The 24,601-nt window shown below is 44.1% G+C and overlaps 1 protein-coding gene across 1 annotated transcript; it reads right to left on the reverse strand.

Annotated features, from left to right (window-relative positions):
- Positions 1-4,670: 4,670 nt before the first annotated feature.
- Positions 4,671-24,192, reverse strand: PLVAP (plasmalemma vesicle associated protein). The gene is made up of 6 exons (XM_032238798.1): positions 23,678-24,192; positions 20,837-20,933; positions 19,300-19,916; positions 17,558-17,762; positions 5,658-5,748; positions 4,671-5,057 (listed from the first exon to the last, which is right to left on the reverse strand). Exons 1-6 carry the CDS (start codon positions 24,038-24,040, stop codon positions 5,051-5,053), a joined length of 1,380 nt encoding a protein of 459 aa, XP_032094689.1. The 5' UTR covers positions 24,041-24,192; the 3' UTR covers positions 4,671-5,050.
- Between the last annotated feature and the right edge of the window lie 409 nt (positions 24,193-24,601).

The following is a 24,601-nucleotide window of genomic DNA, read 5'->3' on the forward strand; positions in this document are numbered from 1 at the left end:
TCACTAAGTGTTGTATCTTATGATTCTTGATGAATGTATTTTTTATGAACACTGAGAGTATATGCATCAGACAAATTCCTTGTGTGTCTAAACACACTTGGCCAATAAATTATTCTATTCTATACTATTCTATTCTATTCTGTTCTATTCTATTCTATTCTAAATGGCCCTATTCCACTGGAAGCGGTTTAAGAAATGTGAAAAGATGAATATTTGGCTCTAAAAAGCCATTTATACCAGCTTGGCAGTTGGTCCTACTGCCAAGAACTTAATTGCTTATTTAAGACCAGGAAAGGCTCCACAATGATTCAATTCCTGTGTTAATTAAAAGTAATTCAACTTGGTGGTCACCAATTTTGGCTTCACTGTTTATATTTATGGATAAATATGCCTGTATGCCTATTTACTTGTAATGATAATTCCCATCTTTACAAAAGGGAATTCAACAAATTACAGACTCATCGGTTTGCTTAATTAACTGCAAACTACTCTACTGTACTCTACTCCACTCCATTCTATTCTATTCTATTTGTGTAGACTTCAACTCCCAGAATTCCCCAGCCAGTCATGTGGACTGGACAATACTGGGAATTGAAGTCCACCCTTCAAGTTGCTTGAAGGCTGAGAAATAGCAATAGCAGTAGACTTATATACCGCTTCATAGGGCTTTCAGCCCTCTCTAAGCGGTTTACAGAGAGTCAGCATATTGCCCCCAACAATCTGGGTCCTCATTTTACCCACCTCGGAAGGATGGAAGGCTGAGTCAACCCTGAGCCGGTGAGATTTGAACCGCTGAACTGCTGATCTAGCAGTAGCCTGCAGTGCTGCATTTAACCACTGCGCCACCTTGGCTCAATACTGGATTAGCCTTCTGTTTTCATTGTTTACACCTCCCAGAGCCATATGCACAAGATGGGTGGCTGTCTAAATTCAAGAAATAAATTCAACCCAATAAATAAAGCACATTTTGACAGATGAATGCTCTAGTTGTGTTCCCAGAGCATCCTAAACTTTGTTTTAATTATCCATGGTTTATTCAACTAACCCAAACTAGGTGCATATAATGCATTAACTATAAATCATGTTTGACAAACTACAATGATGAATGAGGTCAAATCAATGAGTGGAGATCGTATTAAAGCCAAGGAAACCACATTATAGCTGAACAGCAATGCCCTCAGACAACCACATTGTGGTTATAATGACAATCAGTGCTTGAGGTCATCATAGAATTGCCATTGTGTCAGCACCACCTGACGTCTGATGAGAGTACGTAAGTTGCAAGCCCACACATTGCAGCCATGATTTCCCCGCCCCCTCCCTCACCTGCTCCAGGCTGAGCTATGGCCCTTCCCAAGAGCCAAGACAGATCTGCTAGTGATTCTCAGACAAGATCATTTTTTTTGCCATTCAAAAAAATCTGGAGAGGTAGCTATAGATGCAGAATTCAAGAAAAACAGGCTGCAGGTGGAGAGTCTATTGGGGATTCAGGAGTTATAATTGCTGGACTTTGGTGGCGTGTCTCTCTGAAAACGGAAAACTCAAGTTCAATTCCTGATCAGTTTGTGCATGGAGTCATGTAGCAAAAACAAAACCAACATCCTTTTCAATTTGTTCTTCTATACTTTTCCCTCTTCCTTATTTAGCTAATCACCATGGTATTTCCGATGATTCTCCCACCAAGTTTAAAGGGACTCTGCTTAGCTTCAGCGAGGCATTGTCATCTCACATTCCTTCATCTTCAGCTTAACCCCTTCCTGTTCCACTAGCTTGTTCTGTGCTTTCAGGCTCACGCTAAAAGAATAAAAGAACAACATTCTACAGCTCAAACTTTAGGAAAAAATATTTCCAAAACCCTAACTCCAACTTTAAGGGATGTGGTGGCTCTGTGGCTAAGACCCTGAGCTTGTTGATCAGAAGGTCGGCAATTCAGCAGTTTGAATCCCTAGTGCTGTAATGGAATGAGCTCCCATTACTTGTCCCAGCTTCTGCCAACCTAGCAGTTCGTAAGCACGTAAAAAATGCAAGTAGAAAAATAGGAATCATCTTTGGTGGGAAGGTAACAGCGTTCCATGTGGCTCTGGCATTTAGTCATGCCGGCCACATGATCACAGAGAAATCTTCAGACAGCGCTGGCTCTTCGGCTTTGAAACGGAGATGAGCACCGCCCCCTAGAGTCGGGAACGACTAGTACATATGTGCACAGGGAACCTTTACCTTTACCCCCAACTTTTCAATTTTGACTCTGGAAAGAGTGAAGAAAAGGTGATTAGGGGGCTGGAGGCTAAAATATATGAAGAACAGTAGCAGGAATTGGGTTTGTCCAGTTGTGAAAAAAATATATTGGGGTTTTGCAGTTTTGTGGTGTTGCTGTTGTGCCCCACGCAGACCCTTAAACACTATAAGGATTGTGGCCTGAGTTGGGTTCATTATCGGCACCCGTTGCCTATCGCAAATATAAAGGGAAAATTTGTAATCAGCATGAGTATATTAATTAATGGAGACTAAAACATATGAAGAACGGTTGCAGGAACTGGGTATGTCTAGTTTAATAGAAAGAAGGACTAGGGGAGACATGATAGCAGTGTTCCAATATCTCAGGGGTTGCCACAAAGAAGAGGGAGTCAAACTATTCTCCAAGGCACCTGAGGGTAGGACAAGAAGCAATGGGTGGAAACTAATAAAGGAGAGAAGCAATTTAGAACTGAGGAGAAATTTCCTGACAGTTAGAACAATTAATCAGTGGAACAGCTTGCCTCCAGAAGTTGTGAATGCCCCAACCCCGCAAGTCTTTAAGAAGATGTTGGATAGCTGTCTATCTGAAACGGTATAGGGTTTCCTGCCTAGGCAGCGGGTTGGACTAGAAGACCTCCAAGGTCCCTTCCAGCTCTGCTATTCTGTTATTGCTTCCTTCCTACTGCTTTCACCTGTTTATGTGGTTTCAGATTTTCCCCAGAAGCAAACTTAATCCTCCTCGCCCACAGTAGATATTCTCTTGATATTGTCTTCTCAACATCAACCAGTGAAGCTTCCTAATATCAGGAGTGGGGCAAGGGAAAGAGAGTGCAGTGAAGGTAGTAAAGGACCAAAATTGGGTCCAGCATTTTTATTAGTAAGTAAGGCAGTTGTCAAGTGAGTTACACCTGATTTCACAAACTTTTTTTTTGCCATTGTTGTTAAGCCAAACAATGCAGCTATTAAGTAAATCATGGTCATTAAGCAAATCAGGTTTCCTCCCTTGACTTCACTTGTTGGAAGACGGCTGGGAAAGTCACAAATGGCGATCACACCACCCAAGGTCGTTGCAACCATTGTAAATACATGCCAGTTGTCAAGAACCCAAATTTTGATCATGTGACCCCGGGGGGGTGGGTTGGGGGGAATGCTGCGATAGTTGTCAGTGTGAGGATCCATTGCAAGTCCCTTTTTTCATTGCTGCTGTAACTTCAAACGGTTGCTAAATGAAAGGTTGTAAGTCGAGAACTTACCTGTATCATTTCAAGAAATACAACACGGGGGAAGCCTTCATCTCTGCTGCCTAACATAACCAGAGCTAAGGCCATTCATGTTTCTCAATAGCCTAGAAAGGAAACCCGCATTTTTAGTCATTTACCCTTGCCCTAGTTAGAATTTCTCTCTGAGAAATTTTGCTTGCCAGCATAAAACTGAAACTCTATCCTGCACCACGAGATTTTTGTGGGTGGGAAGTGAAGAAGTGGACCAAAGCGAAGTAAGGTTAGATCACCCTTATTCCTTCTCATAAACAACCCACTTTCCAAGGAGTGTTAAAAGAAATAAAAACAACAGCTGTTATCCAAATCAAACACTACTCCTGCTACATTTTCATATGATGTTTATTAGTTGTGCACCTTCCATAGCCCACATTGCTCCTCTTCATCGTTTGAGTGGAATATATTTTGTAAACAGCAGTTTGATCTCCACAGAACGATTCGTTATTGTAATAGAACAAATGCACGATGGGTTTACTGACCAAGATCTACAGACCATGATATTGTTTCTAAACAGGCTAGCAAGATGCCTCCAAAAAGGCCAAAACAAAACGATATCAAGAAAGAGAGCTGTCATCACTCACAGGGTTTTGTTTTTTTAGTTCTTCAGAGCTTCAGTGTAGAGAAAGAGTTTTTCAACTCTTGTTATCAGACATACAGTAATTGTAATCAACTTTAGTGGGATACTCACAGAGTTAGCGTGGACTGGATAATCAGATGCCAGTGGTGAACAGGGGACCATCCGCCCAGCTAATAATCAAGAGAAACACAACTTCTCCAATATATGTGTGCATGCCTACAAAAAGCTATATACATAAATATGCCACAGTATCTTACAAAACTGCAGGAACACTAACTCCTAACACTCAAGAGTGCATTTACAATTTCCATCCTTTTTGCTTTCGTTGTGAACAAATGTAGTAGCGGCATGAAATCACTGAAAATATTGACTGATTGCATTCATATCTCATCGGGCTGATGTCACAGGGATTACATTCAATCCTCTCCATAACTCAACAAGTAAAGAGACCTGAGACAGAAGGACTGATGTGGAATTTTCACCAATGGGACCAGAGATGGGTTGCTCCCGCTTTGGCTTGGATCGGGCGAACTGGTAGTAGTGGTGGCGGGAGGCTCTGCCACCCACCCGGATGCTTGTGCACATGTGCAGAAGCATCACAAGCATGGGCGCACCTGAACCAGTAGTAAAAAAATTGGCAACCCACCACTGCAATGGACCCTCAACCCGACGAAGGAGTAAGATATTCGAATGAATCCAAAGATACTGAAGGAAGCCAATGTAAAAGACATCAATGTACAAGACAGAGCTAGAATTAAATGTCAGTTATGTTATAGAAGAGGGTAGGATCCCAACTTGAGATCCACTTCACTGGCCCCAAAGCTCTTCCAGGCCTTCCCTCTTCAATTACTGCTTGAAGTCTTTTTCCACAGAGGTGAATGTTTTCCTGTCCCCACGCAACATTTCAGTCTTATGCTTAGGAGCTGTTTTGAATTCTTAGTTGTCTTTGTCAATGTTTCCTTTAGCTCCTGGGATAAGAAAAAGCAAAATACAAGGAAAGGATTAAGTGGCTTGTCAAAATAACTTGACCAGTCATTAGAATTTGGACGCATGTCAAGGTTGATATTAATCCCACATCCTGTTCTTCACAGTGACTAACTGGATGTTCTTGGGAAGCACACAAAAACATTGTGTGCACTCCACAGCCTTTCCCTTCTCCATACCTTGCGGGGATGATCTGCTTGTGATTTATAATCTGCTTAGCCATCATGGTGAACAACTTTGACCTGATCCCGCCTTCTTCTTCCTCCTCCTTTTCAACAACCTTTCGAAAGCCTCTGAGATTATGATATCGTCACCTTATGTGGTTTTAATTCCCATAAGCTAATTCTTTGAAACCCCAGTTTGCTACCTGTTCTTGATTTTCTTTTAACCTCAGAGTCAGTTTCAGAAATTTTGCTGTTGGAGACCAAATATTTTAACTTAGAGATGGAGCTAAGTGTTTATGCAACTCCCTCTGGTACAAAATCAATCAGCATTTGCACAAACTCTGCTCTCCAGCCCACTTAAATTAACCTGATGCTGCCCTCCAATTGGGAAACTTGAAAACCACAAATTCATCAACTTACTTGGACTGTCCCACTGGATTTACTGGTACTAAGTTTGACAACTTTCCGCTCTGTGCAGCAGCCTTCAAGATCTCCTTGATTTTGTTTTGTTCTAAAGAAAAAGCAGATATAAATTTGCACATAATAATGAAAGGATCGCCAGCCTTCCTGCCACAAGCACAAGATCTACTTTTTCCCACTCAGAATATTTGGGTAAAAATCATCTTCAGTAGGTGTAGCCCAACACATGTGGAAGACACCGGGTTGCAGAAGACCATTCTAGTCAAAGTGACAAAGTAAATTATGAAGAATTATTACTCTAGCAAACCACACTCACATGTTTTAAATATTACGTTAAATATTAGAAAGAACAGAGAATGAACTCAAGACAGTGATGTAATTTGGGACCGGGATCAGAGAAGAGTGACTACCCTGGAGAAATGGAGAGTTGGGCTATTTCCATTCCGTAATGTACGCTTCTTAGTGATGATAACTCCTAGTGTAGCCAGAGATGTGATAGTGAGATGGGAGGCATATAAATTTCATACATGCATACATACATGCATGCATACATACATACATACATATCAATATGTACATATCAATACATACATACATACATACATACATACATACATACATATTCCGCTTCTCTGCCTTGATTTAAGAGCTGGTGTCAATTAATAGCATGTATAGCACTTAGACTTATATACTGCTTTACAGTGCCAGGGTTTTATAACCCTCTCTAAGCAGTTTACAGAGTCAGCTTATTGCCCCCAACACTTTGGGTCCTGATTTTACCCACCTCGGAAGGATAGAAGGCTGAATCAGCCTTGAGCCTGGTAGGATTTGAACTGCCAAATTGTAAGCAGTGGAAGTAGCCTGCAGTACTGCACTCTAACCACTGCCCCACCGTGGCTCATTAAGTTTCCTATTAGTTTGAATTTGACCAAAATTACAATACGAAGTCCTTTCTGGCCTGATCTATCCTTTAAGCGAGGGGTAGTCTGCAATGAATATCATTAAACACCACTATCCTATTCTCGGATTACTTATCAGAGGATCATTTCAACACTGTCCAAAGGAAGAATTGCTCCCCCTGTTTTATTCAAGGAGATCAGCAAAATCTTCTGTTGGGCATCCAAGAGTCATTCCATAAGTATCATTTCCAAATTCTCAAGCAGAAGGTCCAAGAAAGTGTCAGAATATCTCCCATATAAGGCAATTGAAAAGTGGCTCCGAATTTTGATATTTATGCTAATTTGGAGTGGGTGGTTCATGTTATCTTAGGACAAGTATCTTCTTAATTATATTTATGGTGTGTTCTGCTCTCCCATTGCACCAATTTACAGTTGCTTGTCAGTCATGGTGTAGTACACAATAAAGATTACGGCTGGCTAATGGGAGCCAAAGGATGTTTTCCCCTATCAGTTTTCAAGAAATCATATTCATATTTTCGGTTTAAGTTTGGGGCTGCAGGAGCTCAATAATTCTCAATGCTCTGTGGTTAAAGACTGTTAGAGTCTAGCAGAGCTTTAAGAACAGCAGTATTTATTATTATAACTGAAAAAACCAGGCAGGTCCTTTAAAACACTGTAACCTTTTATTCAGTAGCTGAAGTAGTGTAACAAAACTCGCAACAATGTATTAAATGAAGCCGGCTGGGCGGCTGCAGGAACAGCTGAAACAATAGAGCAATCAGCAAGGTTGTTGCTTTAACAAGACAGTTAACTGTTTAAACGGCTTGCCTTTTATACTGCAATCACCTGGCTCGTGTTACAGCTCGCGCTGATGACAGCTCGGCAACTGACAGGCACGTCTGATTGGCTAAGACGCACCTGGCTGCTTCCGAGCTGTCATTCGTAACAGCGAGGACTTTCTTCAATACACAACACTTCTTCCCCCCCAGCTGTGCGCAAGCACGCGTAGTCTTTTAAATAAGCAGGGGAACGACGGATTCGCTCAGACCGCCTTAATTCTATTGCAGGCGGATCCTGGCAACGATGTCCTTGTGGTAATTGTGGAGGAATTGCATAACTAAAAGGTGAAGTGTGTGGATGAGACATGGTGGCAGATGATGCTGGAGGGGCATGAGGCTGGTAGTCTGCCTCTGAGGGGTTTGGGCTATATATATAAGGATCTGGAACCCTTGGAATGGGAGGAGCATTTACACCGGCTAGATTTTGTTGAACTTGCAGTTGAAACCCTTGAACATCCGCTTGAGAAGCTACGGCTGCTGTCTTCCGTTTCCTCAATTGATCCAGGTGTCTTCGCCATGAGGATCCATCGGATAAGTCAACCCTATAGGAAACGGGTCCTGTTATTTGTGATATAACTGCTGGAACCCATCTCAAGTCCCCTCCATAATTTCTAGCCCAAACTAGATCCCCCAGTTGGAAAGAACGGGATGGGGTTGGAGGCCCCAGGTTGCCAGACTGAATTCCTGAATAGACGGGATGCAATCTATCCAGGGTGGTCCGCAGGCGCCTGCCCATCAACATCTCCGCGGGGCTCTTCTGTGTCAGAGGGCAAGGTGTGGAATGCTGTGCCAATAAGTAAGCATCCACCCTAGCCCTCTGACACAGAAGAGCCCCGCGGAGATGTTGATGGGCAGGCGCCTGCGGACCACCCTGGATAGATTGCATCCCGTCTATTCAGGAATTCAGTCTGGCAACCTGGGGCCTCCAACCCCATCCCGTTCTTTCCAACTGGGGGATCTAGTTTGGGCTAGAAATTATGGAGGGGACTTGAGATGGGTTCCAGCAGTTATATCACAAATAACAGGACCCGTTTCCTATAGGGTTGACTTATCCGATGGATCCTCATGGCGAAGACACCTGGATCAATTGAGGAAACGGAAGACAGCAGCCGTAGCTTCTCAAGCGGATGTTCAAGGGTTTCAACTGCAAGTTCAACAAAATCTAGCCGGTGTAAATGCTCCTCCCATTCCAAGGGTTCCAGATCCTTATATATATAGCCCAAACCCCTCAGAGGCAGACTACCAGCCTCATGCCCCTCCAGCATCATCTGCCACCATGTCTCATCCACACACTTCACCTTTTAGTTATGCAATTCCTCCACAATTACCACAAGGACATCGTTGCCAGGATCCGCCTGCAATAGAATTAAGGCGGTCTGAGCGAATCCGTCGTTCCCCTGCTTATTTAAAAGACTACGCGTGCTTGCGCACAGCTGGGGGGGAAGAAGTGTTGTGTATTGAAGAAAGTCCTCGCTGTTACGAATGACAGCTCGGCAACTGACAGGCACGTCTGAAAAGTCCTCGCTGTTACGAATGACAGCTCGGAAGCAGCCAGGTCTTTCTTCAATACACAACATTTATATGCAACCCCATCCAAGCTGACTTCAATCTTTCCAATGCCTCGATTGTCTTGAGTGCATTCTTAGTCTACTGTATCCTTCTCTTTCCTGATTTTTATTCATTCTGGTCATGAGCCACTCTCATTCTGGCTAGGGACACCGGTTTGAAATTAACATTTATTTTCTGTAACGTAAGTTGCCAAACCAAGCAATTGAGTTTGAAGATTATCTATTGGCATTATTTCTAACGCACCCAAATTCTAATGTAATTCTTGCTGGTAACCTTAATACTAGGTTGTGCCCTATAGCCCTTGGCTACAGCGCATTACAGGTTATATTCACGCAATACCTATACCTCGTTACCTATAAAGCCCTACATGGCATCGGACCTGGGTACCTGAGAGACCGCCTCCTGCCGATTATCTCCCATAGACTGATCAGATCTCACAGGTTAGGTCTCCTCCGGATTCCATCTGCCAGCCAATGTCGGCTGGCGACTCCCCGGGGGAGAGCCTTCTCTGTTGCAGCTCCAGCCCTCTGGAATGACCTCCCTGTGGAGATCCGGACCCTTACTACCCTCCCGGCCTTCCGCAAAGCCACCAAGTCCTGGCTGCTCCAGCAGGCCGGGGGGCTTGTGAAACATCCAGCCCCACGGAAATTGTGAATGTTGCGTTTTTTTTAAGTGTTGTCTTTGTCTATTTATCCCCCCTTCCCTTGTCTGTTGTGAGCCGCCCAGAGTCCTTCGGGAGTGGGCGGCATACAAGACAAATAAACTAAACTAACTAAACTAAACTAATATTATGACACATACCCAGTGATCTGTTCCTCCCCAAGGTTTACTGTATAAAAAAATAAGGGAACTAATAATCTGTGTGTATGTGTGGGGCTTGACTAAATACAGAGCCAGAAAGGTATGCAGTGGTAGTTGTTTAGGGGAAGCAGTGGAGAGATCCACATTCAAGTCCGGCCCTAGATTCAGGGCTCTTTTGCATCTTGGAGCGAAGGGAAGGGACGCGACAAGCGGGTATGCAACAGCAACCTTTATTGAGAACAGAGTGACTACGATTCAACGTGGCGTGGTTCGCGCCAAACATTTATACCCCCGGGTTTGAACGAGGAGCCAATGGGGCGTCGAGTAGCTCGACCAATCGGGGCGAGGATTGAACCGGCTCCGCCCGGGAACCAATCAGAAAGGGAGTCCTTTATCCCCGCGCTTGTATTTCCCGCGCTAGTATTCAACAGGCTCCATAGATCGCTTTGGGCCAATCACACTCCCTCAGCCCAATCTCTCTTAGAAGGTTGTTGTTATGGAGAAAAACATGACATAATTGCAATGTTGATCAACTTGACTGTTTCCAAAATGGAAGTGGGGGGGGGGGGAATGCAGTTACTAAATAATTGATCACCAATTCAATCTAGTGTAAATGGGTTGGTTGAATGAGCTCCTGAGGGCTCATTTTGAGGTTTTTATGGGTGTCGGTACCATTGATCAGACAATAATATCCTCAAAGCCAACACAGTTCTAGGCTGCATAAACAGAGGGATAGAATCAAGATCACGTGAAGTGTTAATACCACTTTATAATGCCTTGGTAAGGCCACACTTGGAATACTGCATCCAGTTTCGGTCTCCACCAAGTAAAAAAAGAAGTCGAGACTCTAGAAAGAGTGCAGAGAAGAGCAACAAAGAGGATTAGGGGACTGGAGGTTAAAACATATGAAGAACAGTTGGTGGAACTGGGTATGTCTAGTTTGATGATAGCAGTGTTCAAATATCTCAGGGGCTGCCACAAAGAAGAGAGAGTCAAGCTATTCTCCAAAGAATAGCTGAAGGCAGGACAAGAAGCAATGGGTGGAAACTAATAAAGGAGAGAAGCAACTTAGAACCAAGGAGAAATTTCCTGATACTTAGAACAATTAATCAGTGGAATGATCTTTCCTTCAGAAGTTGTAAATGATGCAACACTGGAAGTTTTTAAGAAGAGACTGGACAACCATTTGTCTGAAGTGGTTTAGGGTTTCTTGCCTAAGCAGGGGGTTGGACTAGAAGACCACCAAGGTCTCTTCCAACTCTGTTGTTCTGTTCTGTTCTGTTCTGTTCTGTTCTGTTCTGTTCTGTTCGATTCGATTCGATTCGATTCGATTCGATTCGATTCGATTCTATAAATGTTACCAATAAGGAACTATAATCCTTTAAAAAATGTTTTCAAATTGACAACAATCATCTCCTTATTTATTGCAAGACTAGTTTCTAACATGACAACTAGCTGGCTTGGAATAATTAATTTATTTCTAATTAATATATTGGGTGGAGAACATCTTTTCAGAGAGCAATTATCAAATTACATGGTACCAGGAATTTAAAAGAGCTATTGCCCATCTTTATAGCTCATCAATAGTTTTCCGGCTTTAACAGCTCATTGAGTCGTAAAAGATGAGATGAACATATTACACATTGTGCATTAAATAATTAACATCACTAGAAATTTAATCATTGATGAAGATTCTCACTCATCCAGATAAAGTTTGTCTGGAACTTTTTGTACGTATGTAGAGCTGATTCATGGTAACTGGACCTCTTTTTTTAAAACATTATCCTGCTTATCCAAGAAGTTTCTTCAGTCTGCAAGAAGCTACTGAAGAAGCTACTTGGATAAACAGTTTCAAACCGAATAGCAAAGAAGTCCAATTGCCATGACTCAACATTTAGATCAGAGGTGGTATTCAGCAGGTTCTGACCAGTTCTGGAGAATTGGTAGCAGAAATTTTGAATAGTTTGGAGAACCGATAAATATCACCTGTGACTGGCTCCGGTCCCATCTATTCTCTGCCTCCCAAGTCCCAGCTGATCAGGAGGGAATGGGGATTTTGCAGTATCCTTCCCCTGCCACGCCCACCAAGCCACACCCACTATAGTATAATTGGTAGTAAAAAATGTTGAATCCCACCACTAATCCAGATAGGAATCTAATGGTTGAAGCTCCAACAAAGAGTACCAGAACTAAGTGTAAAACAAACCCCCGATATAATCAAGAGTGTGCAAAACTAATTGCAATTTGCAGGTTCTTTAATGATATTTTTTTTAATTTTTTTAATTTATTTTATTTTATTAATTTCATATATACATTCACAATTATATGATCTCATAACTGTTATTAATAATATGTATTTATAAAAAATTTTCCCTACTGTTGACAATATACTTGAAGATTGCTTTTTTATCATCCCATAGATCCATCTTATCTTACAACGGTCCTACTTCTTCTTCCCTCCCTCCCTCTTTCCTTCCCTCATTTATTCTCTCCTACTCCCCTTCCTTCCCTCCCTCCTTCTCTCCTTCCCTCCTTCCTTCCCTCCTTTCTTTTCTCCTTCTCTCCTTCCTTTCCCCCTTCCTTTCCTCCTTCCTTCACCCCTTCCTTCTCTCCTACATTCCCTCCTTCCTTCCCTCCTTCCTTCCCTCCTTTCTTCTCTCCTTTCTTCCCTCCTTCCTTCCCTCCTTCCTTCCCTCCTTGCTTCCCTCCCTCCTTCCTACCCCCTTTCTTCTCTTTCTTCTTTCCTTCCTTCCTTCCTTCCTTCCTCCTCTCCTTTCCCTTCTCTCCTTCCCCTTCCTCCCCTTTACCCTTCCCCTCTTCTTCCCATTCCTCCCCTCTTTCCTACTCTTACCTTCCCTCCCACTCTTCCTCTGCCTTCCTCTTTAATGATAATTATAGGCACTGAGTGATACACTATTTGATCTGGAAAAATTCGATAAGATCTTGCTTCAAAGATGAAAGCAGGAGGCTCAGTTGGAACAATCAATTAAAGATAAATTTGTCATTGGTGGCTTGTAGCCTATTTTTTCCCCCAAAAGGGCTTCTGAGGTGCAATCAGATAATCTCATTTGAGAAAATTGGTTCAGCATTACCACGCTACATTTAGGGATGTTACACCTGATCCAATCCTTCTCAGGTTAATTTTAATCATTTTGCATTTATGCTTTTATGGCATTATAAGCTGCCCAGAGTCACTTTGGATTGTGAAATTTGGGTGGCATATAGATTTAACAAAATTTAATAAATCTATACTTCCAACACTGGAAGTTTTTAAGAAGAAATTGGACAACCATTTGTCTGAAATGGTATAGGCTTTCCTGCCTGAGCAGGGGGTTGGACTAGAAGACCTCCAAGGTCCCTTCCAACTCTGTTATTCTGTTAAATAAATAAACTACAGAATGCTTGATTTAGTTGACTTTCTATATCCATGGCTGAGGTCTTTAAACTTTGCTTGCAACTGCAGGTTTCGCCTGTTGGGAAACCTGATGGAAAGAGAACTCTTTGCAATAAACTCTGATTGGTCGGTAACAGTACTGAGTTCTCAATTTACTGATATAGGTTATCCCTTTCAGTTGCCAAAGAGGGTGTGTGTGTGTGTCATTAGATGGTATGTTGGAATGATCTTGAAAACTAGAGTGAAGAGATGCTGCCTGAGGAATGGTCAGAAAAGAGACAGCATAGCCCAGTGATGGCGAACCTTTTCGGCACCAAGTGCCCAAACTGGATCGCGTGCGTGTGTGTGTGCATGTGCATGTGCCCGCACCTGAAACCCAAAGCTGGCCGGTATGTGCATGCCTGTTTTTTGGTCATTTTGGGCCATTTTTCAGGCATTTTCAGGTCTGTTTTGGGGGCATTTTCAGGCCATTTTCAGGCTGCTTTTTGAGCCATTTTTGGCCTGAAAGTAGCCCCAAAACAGCCGTAAAATGGCCTGTAAAATGGCCTGAAAACAGTCTAAAAAACAGTCTGTTGTAGGCTGTTTTTGGGCCATTTTTTGGCTCCCTGGCACTCGTGAAGACCAGCTGTCCGGCACACATGTGCATGCCAGAAACCCAAAGATCAGCTGTCCGGCATGCCGGAAACCAGAAGAGCAGCTGGCGACAGTGTGCGTGCCGACAGAGAGGGCTCTGCGTGCCACCACTGGCACATGTACCATAGGCTCCCCATCACGGGCATAGCCTGCAGCTCAGCTGGATAGCAGGTGGGGGGGAGGAAGGCTCAGAAGAGACCCTTCCTAGTTTCTCAGGATGTAAAGGAGACGGTGGGAGAATTGTACTTTCAGACTCAAAATTGTAGCTTTACAATAAAACTAAATTCGTTTATCTGGCCATGTTTCCTGTCTGATGTCATCGTTCCGAGTAGCGAACTCCGGGAAGTCAGGACTCTGACATTTTGTTCAGGTTCAAGAAATCCTTTATTGAGTACGTCATATCGGCACTTAGAAAGGTGAAGCTAGCTCTGAATTATTCCCGTGCTTAGGGATAGCTAAAAGAATGAGACCTCCTCTATGTCTCTCAGGTCTCATGGGCCAATCAGTCCAGATCAGAGGTGGGTTCCTACCAGTTCGCACCAGTTCGGTAGAACCGGTTCGTCAAATCTACCGAACCGGTTAGAAGACGTTCCACCAGTGGACGTGGAAAGCAGGCCACACCTACCGAAGAGGTTCCAAAAATTTTTGAAATCCACCACTGGTCCAGATGTAGGTTCCCACTCAACTTCAACAGGTGTCCATTGACATGACCTTGGTTCTCACACCTGCTGGTAGATGTTATGGCTAGCCGGCTGAGGCACTACATTCCGGAGTCCCTGTCCCCCCACCCCCACAATACTCTCCTCCCTTCCCCTTGAATGGCAACCAGGAAACGAAGCAGAAAGAAGCATGGCTTCAACTGAAGAGAGGAGAGGGTGAGGGGAAGCCTCCCTGCAGCGCACAAGCCGGGGTCCCAAGATGCAGGCCCCCTTCCCAGACCCCCCAAAAAAAACCTCCTCCCAGAGGCACATACCCCAAGACCCCTTCCCAGAGCCCAAGCCCCCTTCCAGACCCCCAAGACCCCTTCTACAGCCCCAAGCCTCCTTCCTAGACTCCTCCAAGCCCCCTTCCCAGCCCCCCCCCAAGCCCCCTTCCCAGGCCGCCCAGACCCCTCCTAGACCTCCCAAGGCCCCCCCAAACCCCTTCCCAGACGCACACACCCCAAGCCCCCTTCCCAGAGCCCAAGACCCCTCCAAACCCCCAAGACCCCTTCTACAGCCCCAAGCCTCCTTCCTAGACTCCTCCAAGCCCCCTTCCCAGCCCCCCCCAAACCCCTCCCCAGACGCACACACCTCTGCCCTACCTGGTAAGGCTGACCTGATGTGTAATCCTGATTTACCTGAACAGTGACAATACTTTCTAGTCAAATTTTTCAGTCCCGTAAGCATGTCTAATAGATTGTATCCTGCATCTTCAGGGGAAGCCAGGTGACTCATTGTTTTAAGACAACGTGGTAGAGAAGCAAGCTGGGTAAAGGATGGGATGGTTAATAATGTTTCATCATTGACTTGAGCTGCAGGGCCTGGCAGAAAATCATTTCTTTAACTTCCCAGGCTGCCTTTCTGATTTAAAAACAGCCTTTGGTTTAATCTGTAGAAAGAGGCTACAGGCAAAAATGTCAGCCTCTCCCAAATTGCTGACTGCTTCATCTAATTATGAAGCTACATGGAAACACTGTGTGAGTAAGGTGTAAAATCTTTGCAGATTCCCTGTACTAGCACCTATCCAAGAAGGAATTAAGCAAGAGTGAATCCTAGCTCTCTTTTCAATCTCTGGGTCTGTTCCATAACTCAACCTTTGTTAAAAAATAAATAAAAATGAAATTCACCTTCCATTTCAGTGATGGCTAAACTTTTTGTCATTGCGTGCCCACACCTATAATACAATACATGCACCACACACACCCTGCATGCCCTGCCTCCCTGCGCATGCATACATGACCCCCTCTGCATTCCCCCCGCCCCCGCGCATGCGCACGTGACCCCCAGTGCTCCCCACACACCCTGTTTCAGCCTAGCAGGCCTCCCTGACACCTCCTGGGACCAAAAATGGGGTGTGGGGGGGGGCACTACATCCCCCCACGCACCTCCCTGCACATGCACACAGAACTCCAGTGCCCCATGTATGTGTGTCTCCCGCATGCGTGTCCCCCCCCCCGCACAGCAGAGACCTGAAAATCAGCTGGTCAGCAAGAGGCATGTGCACATGCGCTGTGGAGCTGAGCTGGGGCAATGGCTCGCATGCCCACAGAGAGGGCTCGGCGTGCCACTTGTAGCATGCGTGCCACAAGTTCACCATCACAGTTCTATTGTCTTTATTATTCACAATGACACCGTTATTTTATTTGTCACCCAAGTAAATTTAAGATGAAGCTTTCAAGCTCTTGCTGTATATTGGAATAAGTGAAAAATGGACATTAGCTATTTTAAAATAAGTATTGTTTGCCAAAAGAGAGGTGAACTGCAGTCATAGCAGGAAAATAACCAGAATCTCTTTAGAAGAGTGTTTCTCAATCTCCCCACATTTATGATGTGCGGACTTCAATTCCCAGAATTCCTCAGCCAGCTCACCCATTCTGGGAATTGAAGTCCCCATGCTGAAAGCTTGCTGAGGGTGGTAAACATTACTTTAGCATGAGCCAAGGACTTTAAATATTTGGAGTTCAAATCATCCGTATCTTGAAAGAAGTTTGAGACCCTGGAAAGAGTGCAGAGAAGAGCAACAAAGAAGAGCCGAGGTGGCGCAGTGGTTAGGGTGCAGTACTGCAGGCCACTTCAGCTGACTGTTATCTGCAGTTCAGCGGTTCTAATCTCACCGGCTCAAGGTTGACTCAGCCTTCCATCCTTCCAAGGTGGGTAAAATGAGGACCCAGACTGTGGGGGCAATATGCTGACTCTGTAAACCGCTTAGAGAGGGCTGAAAGCCCTATGAAGCGGTATATAAGTCTAACTGCTATATTGCTATTGCTATGATTAGGGGTCTGGAGGATAAACATGAAGAGCAGTTGCAGGAACTGGGTATGTCTAGTCTACTGAAAAGAAGGACTGGGGGTGACATCATAGCAGTGTTCCAGTATATGAGGGGCTGCCACAAACAAGAGGGAGTCAACCTATTTTCCAAAGCAACAGAAGACAAGACAAGAAGCAATGGATGGAAAGAAGCAATCTAGAACTAAGGGGAAATTTCCTGACAGTAACAGCAATTAACCAGTGGAACAGCTCTTGCCTTCAGAAGTTGTGGATGCTCCATCACTGGAGATTTTTAAGAAGAAGTGGACAGCTATTTGTCAAGAATGATATGGGGTCTCCTGCTTGTGCAGGGGATTGGACAAAAAGACCACCAAGGTCTCTTTCAACCCTGTTGTTCTGTTACTCTACAACAGGGGTATCAAACTCCCTTCGTCATGTCAGCATCTCATGACGTATCACGACTTTTCTTCCTAAACCGGGCATGGGCATAGCCAGCATGTGATGCATCTAACCCACAAGCTGAGGGTTTGGCAGCCCTGCTATACAAGATGGTACCCTTCAGAGTCAGAAGACTGACGAATGAAATCTTACAGTTTGCTAGCAACTATAATCCAGTAATAAGCAATAATTATGTCCCCGCAGTCTTAAACATACTCAAAGTTAAAAGCACAGATCCTTTTGCTTTATCCCTCAAAGGGGTGGTCCCCATCTGTGAGTCCTAGGATATGAGTTCTCAGGTTAGTTAGAGGCATCTTAGGGAACTAAACCCCATTCTTTCCAAAAATGGATTACTTACCAGCGGTGCTTAGATTTCGCTGAGATCCAGAACTCGGCTGAGCGGGTGAACTTGGCCTCCCCCATGGATTGCTGAAGACATTAGAGCTTGCTGCAGGATTCACGAGACTTCCTGTGTTCCCCACACTTCTCGGAAAGGAGCCAAAGGGATTAGGTGGGCCCAGACTTAACGGGTTCCTCAAAGCCGTGTTGCCCGGAGCTGATGTCTATGGAAATAAGAAGTTTGTTGAGCTTTCCAAATCCTGAATGGACCCATTAACAGTCTGTATTTTTCTCTTAAAAAATGGAAAACTACAGCCCCCAAACTGACATTGCACCTCCTAATTTCAACAACGTGGTCATGTAGTTGCAAAAATCAGGCCAGTCAATTTAAACCTGGCCTTTAGTTCCAGAAATAGACTAAACTGCAGAGAGTAAGTGAACAATTAATCAATGGAACAAACTTAGAAAGGCTGTGAATGCTCCAACACTGGAAGTTTTTAAGAAGAGATTGGACAACCACTTTTTGGAAATGGTATAGGGTTTCCTGCCTAAGCAGGACTAGAAGACCTCCAAGGTCCCTTCCAAATCTGTTATTCGGTATCCTCTCGTTGACTTCCCTGTACTTATTTTCTTAAAAAGTTATCTTGTTTTATATTTTACATGTTTTCTTTTCCACCCATGCCACTAACAAATGAAGATATATTTAGCATCCTAAAATCCTGCAAAGAATTTGTAGAACATTTACATTTTTGTAAAATCAGAGATGGACCCTCCTTCTTTCCCCATATTATTATTTTGCTCTATTGACACAACTAAACCTCTTTTCTGATCAGGAAAATTCTTTATGTCTTTAAAGTAACATTAAGTGATTGGAATGCAGAGGAGAAAGAGATAAAAGAGATGCTGGAATATCATAAACCCAAAAGACCAAATCGATGTTTCACGAAGGAGATATTTTTAAGCAGATTTGCATATTTCTACACAACATCTAAATAATGTTCTCGACTTACAACCATTTGTTTAGTGACAGCTTGAAGTTACGACGACACTGGGAAAAAAGAGACTCATGACAGCTTTTCACAGTTACGACCATTGCAGCATCCCCACGATCCCATGATCAAAATTCGGATGCTTAGCAACTGGCATGTATTTGTGGCAGTTGTAGTCTCCAGTCCCAGAGTCATGGGATCACCCTCTGACACCTTCTGACAAACAAAGTCAAAGGGGAAGCCAGATTGACTTAACAACTGTGTTACTAACTTAACAACTGCAGTGATTCACTTAACAACTGTGGCAAGAAGCTGGTAAAATGGGGCCTAACTCACTTAACAACTGCTGTGCTTAGCAACTGAAATTTTGGGCTTCATTGTGGTTGTAAGTTGAGGACCATCTGCATAGCTCTTCAATGCTAGCCTGCCCTCACCCTAAATTAGGACTGCTGAGATCAGTCCTTCTAGCCAGGAGTATCTTGGGTGCAGATGAGAAGGTCCCAAGGGTGCCTACAATTGTGCAATTGAGAGCCCACCCCTCTTTTACATGGGTTACGTGGGGCACCCCTGGTATAAAAGAGCAGAGCTTCTATCTCACAGCCTCAGCCACCACCCTGGTTTTTGGGGGCAGCCTGCACCCCTTGTAGATGCTTCTGTAGCCCAGGGCCCATCTGGCAGCAGCTGCTTCTAGAACCTCAGAGCTTCTGAGATCTGGTCTAGTGGGGATGAACTCTGCCCACCCAAGGAAAGGAAATTGGGGGTCTTGGTTTACCCTCAGGCCGATGCAGGCCTGTTTGGTTTGCTGGACCTGCAGCTTCAAGCTTTCGTTCTCGTCAATCATCTTGCTGCACTCGGCCCTTATTTTCCGAATCTGGTTTTCTTGGGATTCTTGGATGATCTGCTTCTCCCACTCAAACTGCTCCTTGTGGCGGCTCATCTGTTGGTCCCGATCCTGCAGGTGTTGCTTACAAGCAGCCTTCTGGCTTTGCAACAAGGCATTCTCTCGAGTCACCTCGTTGGCCTTCTGGTCAAATTGTATCGCCACCGTATCAAGCTGGCTCTGCATATTTCTGAACATGGAGCGGAACGCGGGTTCAATCTCATTGCGGTAACAGCCACGGAACTCATAGGAAGTAAAAAACTGATCCGCGGAATCCTTAATGTTCTTAAGGACAGGATCGAACTCTTGGACCACGGTGGACTTCAGTTCCTGTTGCTTCTGTTCCCGCGTCTGCAGCTCGAGTTTTTCTAGCTGGCATTCGTTCTTCTCTTTCTCTTCATTTTCGGCTTTGCCTTGCCAAGACTTACTTTCCTGGTTTAATTTTTCTCGCTCCCTCTGGCTGTTCAGCTCCAAGGCCACCAGCTGCTTCTCCAGCAGCGTCACTTGTGCTGTAGACCAAATTCAAATTCAAACCTTTATTGTCAGAGTACAATATGTGTACAATGAGTTTGGTTGAGCCTCCCTTCGTGCACACACACATCCCAACACAACCAAGCGACAAGCACAAAAGCCAGCCAGTCAATATTGCAAAACTGGGCATGGATGTGTGCATTAAAGACCCTCTTCTCCCCCTGCCACACCACCACAGATGTCTTTGCAATTATAATCAGAACAAATAAAATAAAGTACTGACTACATATAATTAACTTAAGTCTCTTTTTAGAACTGTAGCCTTACAGTGTTCCAATATTTGAGGGGCTCCCACAACGAAGAGGGGGTCAACTTGTTTTCTAAAGCACCGGAAGCAGGGGTAAAATTCAGCAGGTTCTGACAGGTTCTGGAGAACCAGTAGCAGAAATTTTGAGTAGTTCAGGAAACCGGCAAAAAGCACATCTGGCTGGCCCCAGAGTAGGGTGGGAATGGAGTTTTTGCAGTTTCCTTCCTCTGCCATGCCCACCAAGCCGTGCCCACAGAACCAGTAGTAAAAAAATTTGAATTTCCCCACGGATCGGAAGGCAGGACAAGAAGCAATGGATGCAGGGGTTGGACTAGAAGACCTCCAAGGTCCCTTCCAATTCTATTCTGTATTGTATTCTAAAACATTATGGTCAGGGCATAGTCAGAGTTAGGGAGTGGATAATTATCTGCATGGGAAATCAGTTATTTGGTTTTGTGGCCCATCCACCCTCCAAATATTGGCACTTTTGCACCAAACAAACCTCTTGAACTGTTTTCAAAGACAGCCCAAAGGCAACGCAAATACATTGAAAGGAGGAATCAGAAAGAGATATAAGTAGGAAAGATCACTGCAAATTTCTCTGGTTTTGTGTCACAGAGCTACTAGTAAAGATGGGTTTGCAATACTCACCAACGCAGGAAAAATTCAAATAATGCAATTGGAATGTAATGTCATTTGTTGCTAGGAGAGCTGCTGTATTGCTCGCCTGTTGTTCCTTCAGCTTTGTCTAGAAAAGGATGGAAAGTCCATTAAGTGTCTTCGATGGCCTCTGGGGAATAACAGAAGAGCCACCGGCTTGCTTTCAAGCCTTCTCAACCTTCTCAGAGGAGACTCCTCTGATGAAATAGATTTTAACCAAAGGCTTGTATGTGTTCTAAAAAGTTAAGTCAGCCTCCAATAGGTGCACAAACACCATTGTGGCTGTGAAAGTGGTTGATCTCATTCAAAAAAATATCCAATCTATAGATAAATTAACTGTCCCAAACTACACTGTCTCAAGAGACACGGAAGGGGAAACAACCTGTCACTTATATTTTCTTCCAGACCTGGTTGGGCACAAATCCCCCCCCCCACTGCCCAAACAATCTCATGGGCTGTTTTCCCACAAATGTCCTTCTCCATTCCTTGGGAGAAAATTGTTCTCAAACTGACCACTCCAGGTGTTTCATTTTCTCTTGTAAGGAGTTGGTCACTTTCCATGGGTCTGTCCTCATGTAGAATTCAATCTATTTGAATTCTGTCTTCTGCAGCATCCCCAATGCCATCCCTCTTTTGTTTGTCAGCAAGTGTTCAATGTCCTAAAGGTGAAGGTAAAGGTTCCCCTCGCACATATGTGCTAGTCATTCCTGACTCTAGGGGGCAGTGCACATCTCCGTTCCAAAGCCGAAGAACCAGCGCTGTCCAAAGACTTCTCCATGGATATGTGGCCGGCATGACTAAACGCTGAAGGCGCACGGAGCGCTGTTACCTTCCCAACAAAGGTGGTCCCTATTTTTTTACTTGCATTTTTACATGCTTTCGAACTGCTAGGTGGGCAGAAGCTGGGACAAGTAACGGGAGCTCACTCCGTTACGCGGCACTAGAGGTTCAAACCACCAACCTGCTGACCTTTCTGATCGACAAGCTCAGCGTCTTAGCCACTGAGCCACCGCATCCTTACATTTATCGTAAGGTACTTTACCTTATAAAGTACCTCACCATAAATGTGAAGGAAGTAAAGTCACCAAAGACTGACCCACTTTGAAGTTGATTTTTGGGTGGATAGGAAACCAGAAAACATTATAAGCTCATGGGAAAGAATGGGGAAATTAGACATAATTTCAAAAACCATAGAAACATGGCACTTGTCATAAAGTAGGCGGTTTCAAAATCCAGCTAATCTAACTGATATCAAAAAAGGTAAGCAGGATTGAACCTAGATAGTAGTGTGATGGAAGACCACCAGGAAATCTCTAGGCTAGGAAATTGAGAAAAACAGTAGCAAACTAACTCCATACAGGTAGTCCTTGAGTTATGATGACAATTGGTGGGAGGGGGGAGAGAAGGCACGGCGTCCCACATTCAATGTCCTAGAATGGCTTAATAATCTAGAATATCCCCCAACCAAAGTTCCTAGGACTGGGAAAGTCTCCAGAAAAGATCTGAACAGGATTGAGGGTTCTAGAACACCTGCTTTGTGGGTTAAGTGCCAGGTCTATCATCTGAAGCTGAAACAATTCACACAACACCTTATTATTTCCAACAATGGTAACACAGATGCCCAAAGTAGAAGCCTTTTGTCCTTGGTATTTATTCTCTGGTATCTGCTACTTCAGAGACTGCCTCTGAATATGAAAGTTTAATGTAGCCGTCATGACTAATACTCATGCCTTTATTAAATAGCATGTCTCCTTGGCTGCCCATCTTACCATCGGGTACGGTAAATTAACTTACATTTGCATTTGAATTAAATAACTTAATATTTAATTAATTTATGACGCCCTATTTAACGGACAAATCTTTCCATGCACTTCATATTCCATCCACATTGTCCATGCGCTTATCATTTCTCCCTTCCTTTGGAAAAGGAACTCAACTTCATTCTTAAAATTGCATAGAAAAAGGCGGATGCTCATGGCAACCTGGAGATAGATAGATAGAATTTTTTATTGGCCAAGTGTGATTGGACACACAAGGAAGTTGTCTTTGGTGCATATGCTCTCAGTGTGCATAAAGAAAAAAAATAGAATACATTCATAAGATACAACACAGTGATAGTCATAAGTTAGGTTACTAATAAGCAATCAGATCTAAGTTCTAGGCTGCATAAACAGAGGGATAGAATCAAGATCATGTAAAGTGTTAATATCACTTTATAATGTCTTGGTAAGGCCACACTTGGAATACTGCACCCAGTTTTGGTTGCCACGAGGTAAAAAAATGTGGAGACTCTGGAAAGAGTGCAGAGAAGAGCAACAAAGATGATTAGGGGACTGGAGGCTAAAACATATGAAGAACGGTTGCAGGAACTGGGTATGTCTAGTTTAATAGAAAGAAGGGCTAGGGGTGACACGATAGCAGTGTTCCAATATCTCAGGGGTTGCCACAAAGAAGAGGGAGTCAAGCTATTCTCCAAGGCACCTGAGGGTAGAACAAGAAGGAATGGGTGGAAACTAATCAAGGAAAGAAGCAACCTAGAACTGAGGAGAAATTTCCTGACAGTTAGAACAATTAATCAGTGGAACAACTCACCTCCAGAAGTTGTAAATGCCCCAACACTGGAAGTTTTTAAGAAGATGTTGGATAAACCATTTGTTTGAAATGCTATAGGGTTTCCTGCCTAGGCAGGGGATTGGCCTAGAAGACCTCCAAGGTCCCTTCCAACTCTGTTATTCTAAAATCATACTAGGAAACAAATAAAACAATATAAATTGCAAAGATACAAGCCACATGGGCCGTCTGCCTCCAAGTTCTTCCTCTCCCAGGGCTTACCTTTTCACTGTTGCAAAACCTCAAGGTGGCGTTCAACCTGAGCATTTGGGTCTGGACCAGACGCGCCTCCTTCTCCGTGGCATTCAGCTGGCGCTTGAGTTTGCCAATCTCTTCGCTGAGGGCTTTGATCTTCTTGTCGCTCTCCTGCAGCTGGTTTGTCAAGCCCTTGAGGTGCTTCTCGGTGACTTCCAGCGGGTTGCTGTAGATCATGAAAAGTACCAATCCCAAAATGATAAGGAACTGGATGAGGGAGAGGAAGAGGAAGAAATATTTCATGTAGAAGCCACAATCCCGCTTTGGTTGAAGGCCACCCTTGGAGTCTAGCCCCAAAGTGGCCATGGCGTATGCATTCTTCTCCATCATGTTATCAGCTGCCTTGGTTAGTTCGCGGCTCAGCCTTTGGGTTCAACTGGGTGGGGACTTACGTCTCCCCCTGTTTATATTGCATCTGATTAATATTTCCTCTCACTTGGCTCCTTGTTTCCTTCCTGCTTAGTTGGAGAAGCTGGTGGTTACGGGTTAGCATAACACAGCCGCCATTCCAAGAAAGCAGTATTGTTATCAGCGAATCAAAGAACGCTTCCTCTTTCCTTGTTTGCTTTCTGCTGGCCCACACTCGCCCCCTTTGTCAAAACAAGGCAGGCATTGCCCCCCCTTCATTAAGAGGTCTCAGAGGACCCTCTGAAAGACGTCAACCCCATCTCTTGGCAGAGGACTGGACTGGCCGAAAGTAATGTTTGTTACCTAAACAGCACACCCCATTTGACTTTCAGCACAGAAGCCAAACAGACCAGAGCAATCATGTCCTGTCCAACCCTTTTCCATCTCTTTGCCCTCCAGAATTGAGTCACGAACGAGAGAGACACTGAAGTGTGGGTATCTGGTGGGTAAAAAGGTAGGAAGAATCTGGATGATTCCTCAGAA

This window comes from Thamnophis elegans, chromosome 1 (assembly GCF_009769535.1).
Source record: "Thamnophis elegans isolate rThaEle1 chromosome 1, rThaEle1.pri, whole genome shotgun sequence".
NCBI classification, from domain to species: Eukaryota; Metazoa; Chordata; class Lepidosauria; order Squamata; family Colubridae; genus Thamnophis; species Thamnophis elegans.

Coding starts and splice junctions, on each gene's coding strand:
- PLVAP (XM_032238798.1), bottom strand. CDS start 24,040: ATGATGGAGAAGAATGCATACGCCATGGCCACTTTGGGGCTAGACTCC. Junction 20,934..23,677: donor GGTTTTGCAACAGTGAAAAG/GTAAGCCCTGGG, acceptor ATCCTTTTCTAG/ACAAAGCTGAAGGAACAACA. Junction 5,749..17,557: donor GCGAAATCTAAGCACCGCTG/GTAAGTAATCCA, acceptor CTTTTTCTTTAG/AACAAAACAAAATCAAGGAG.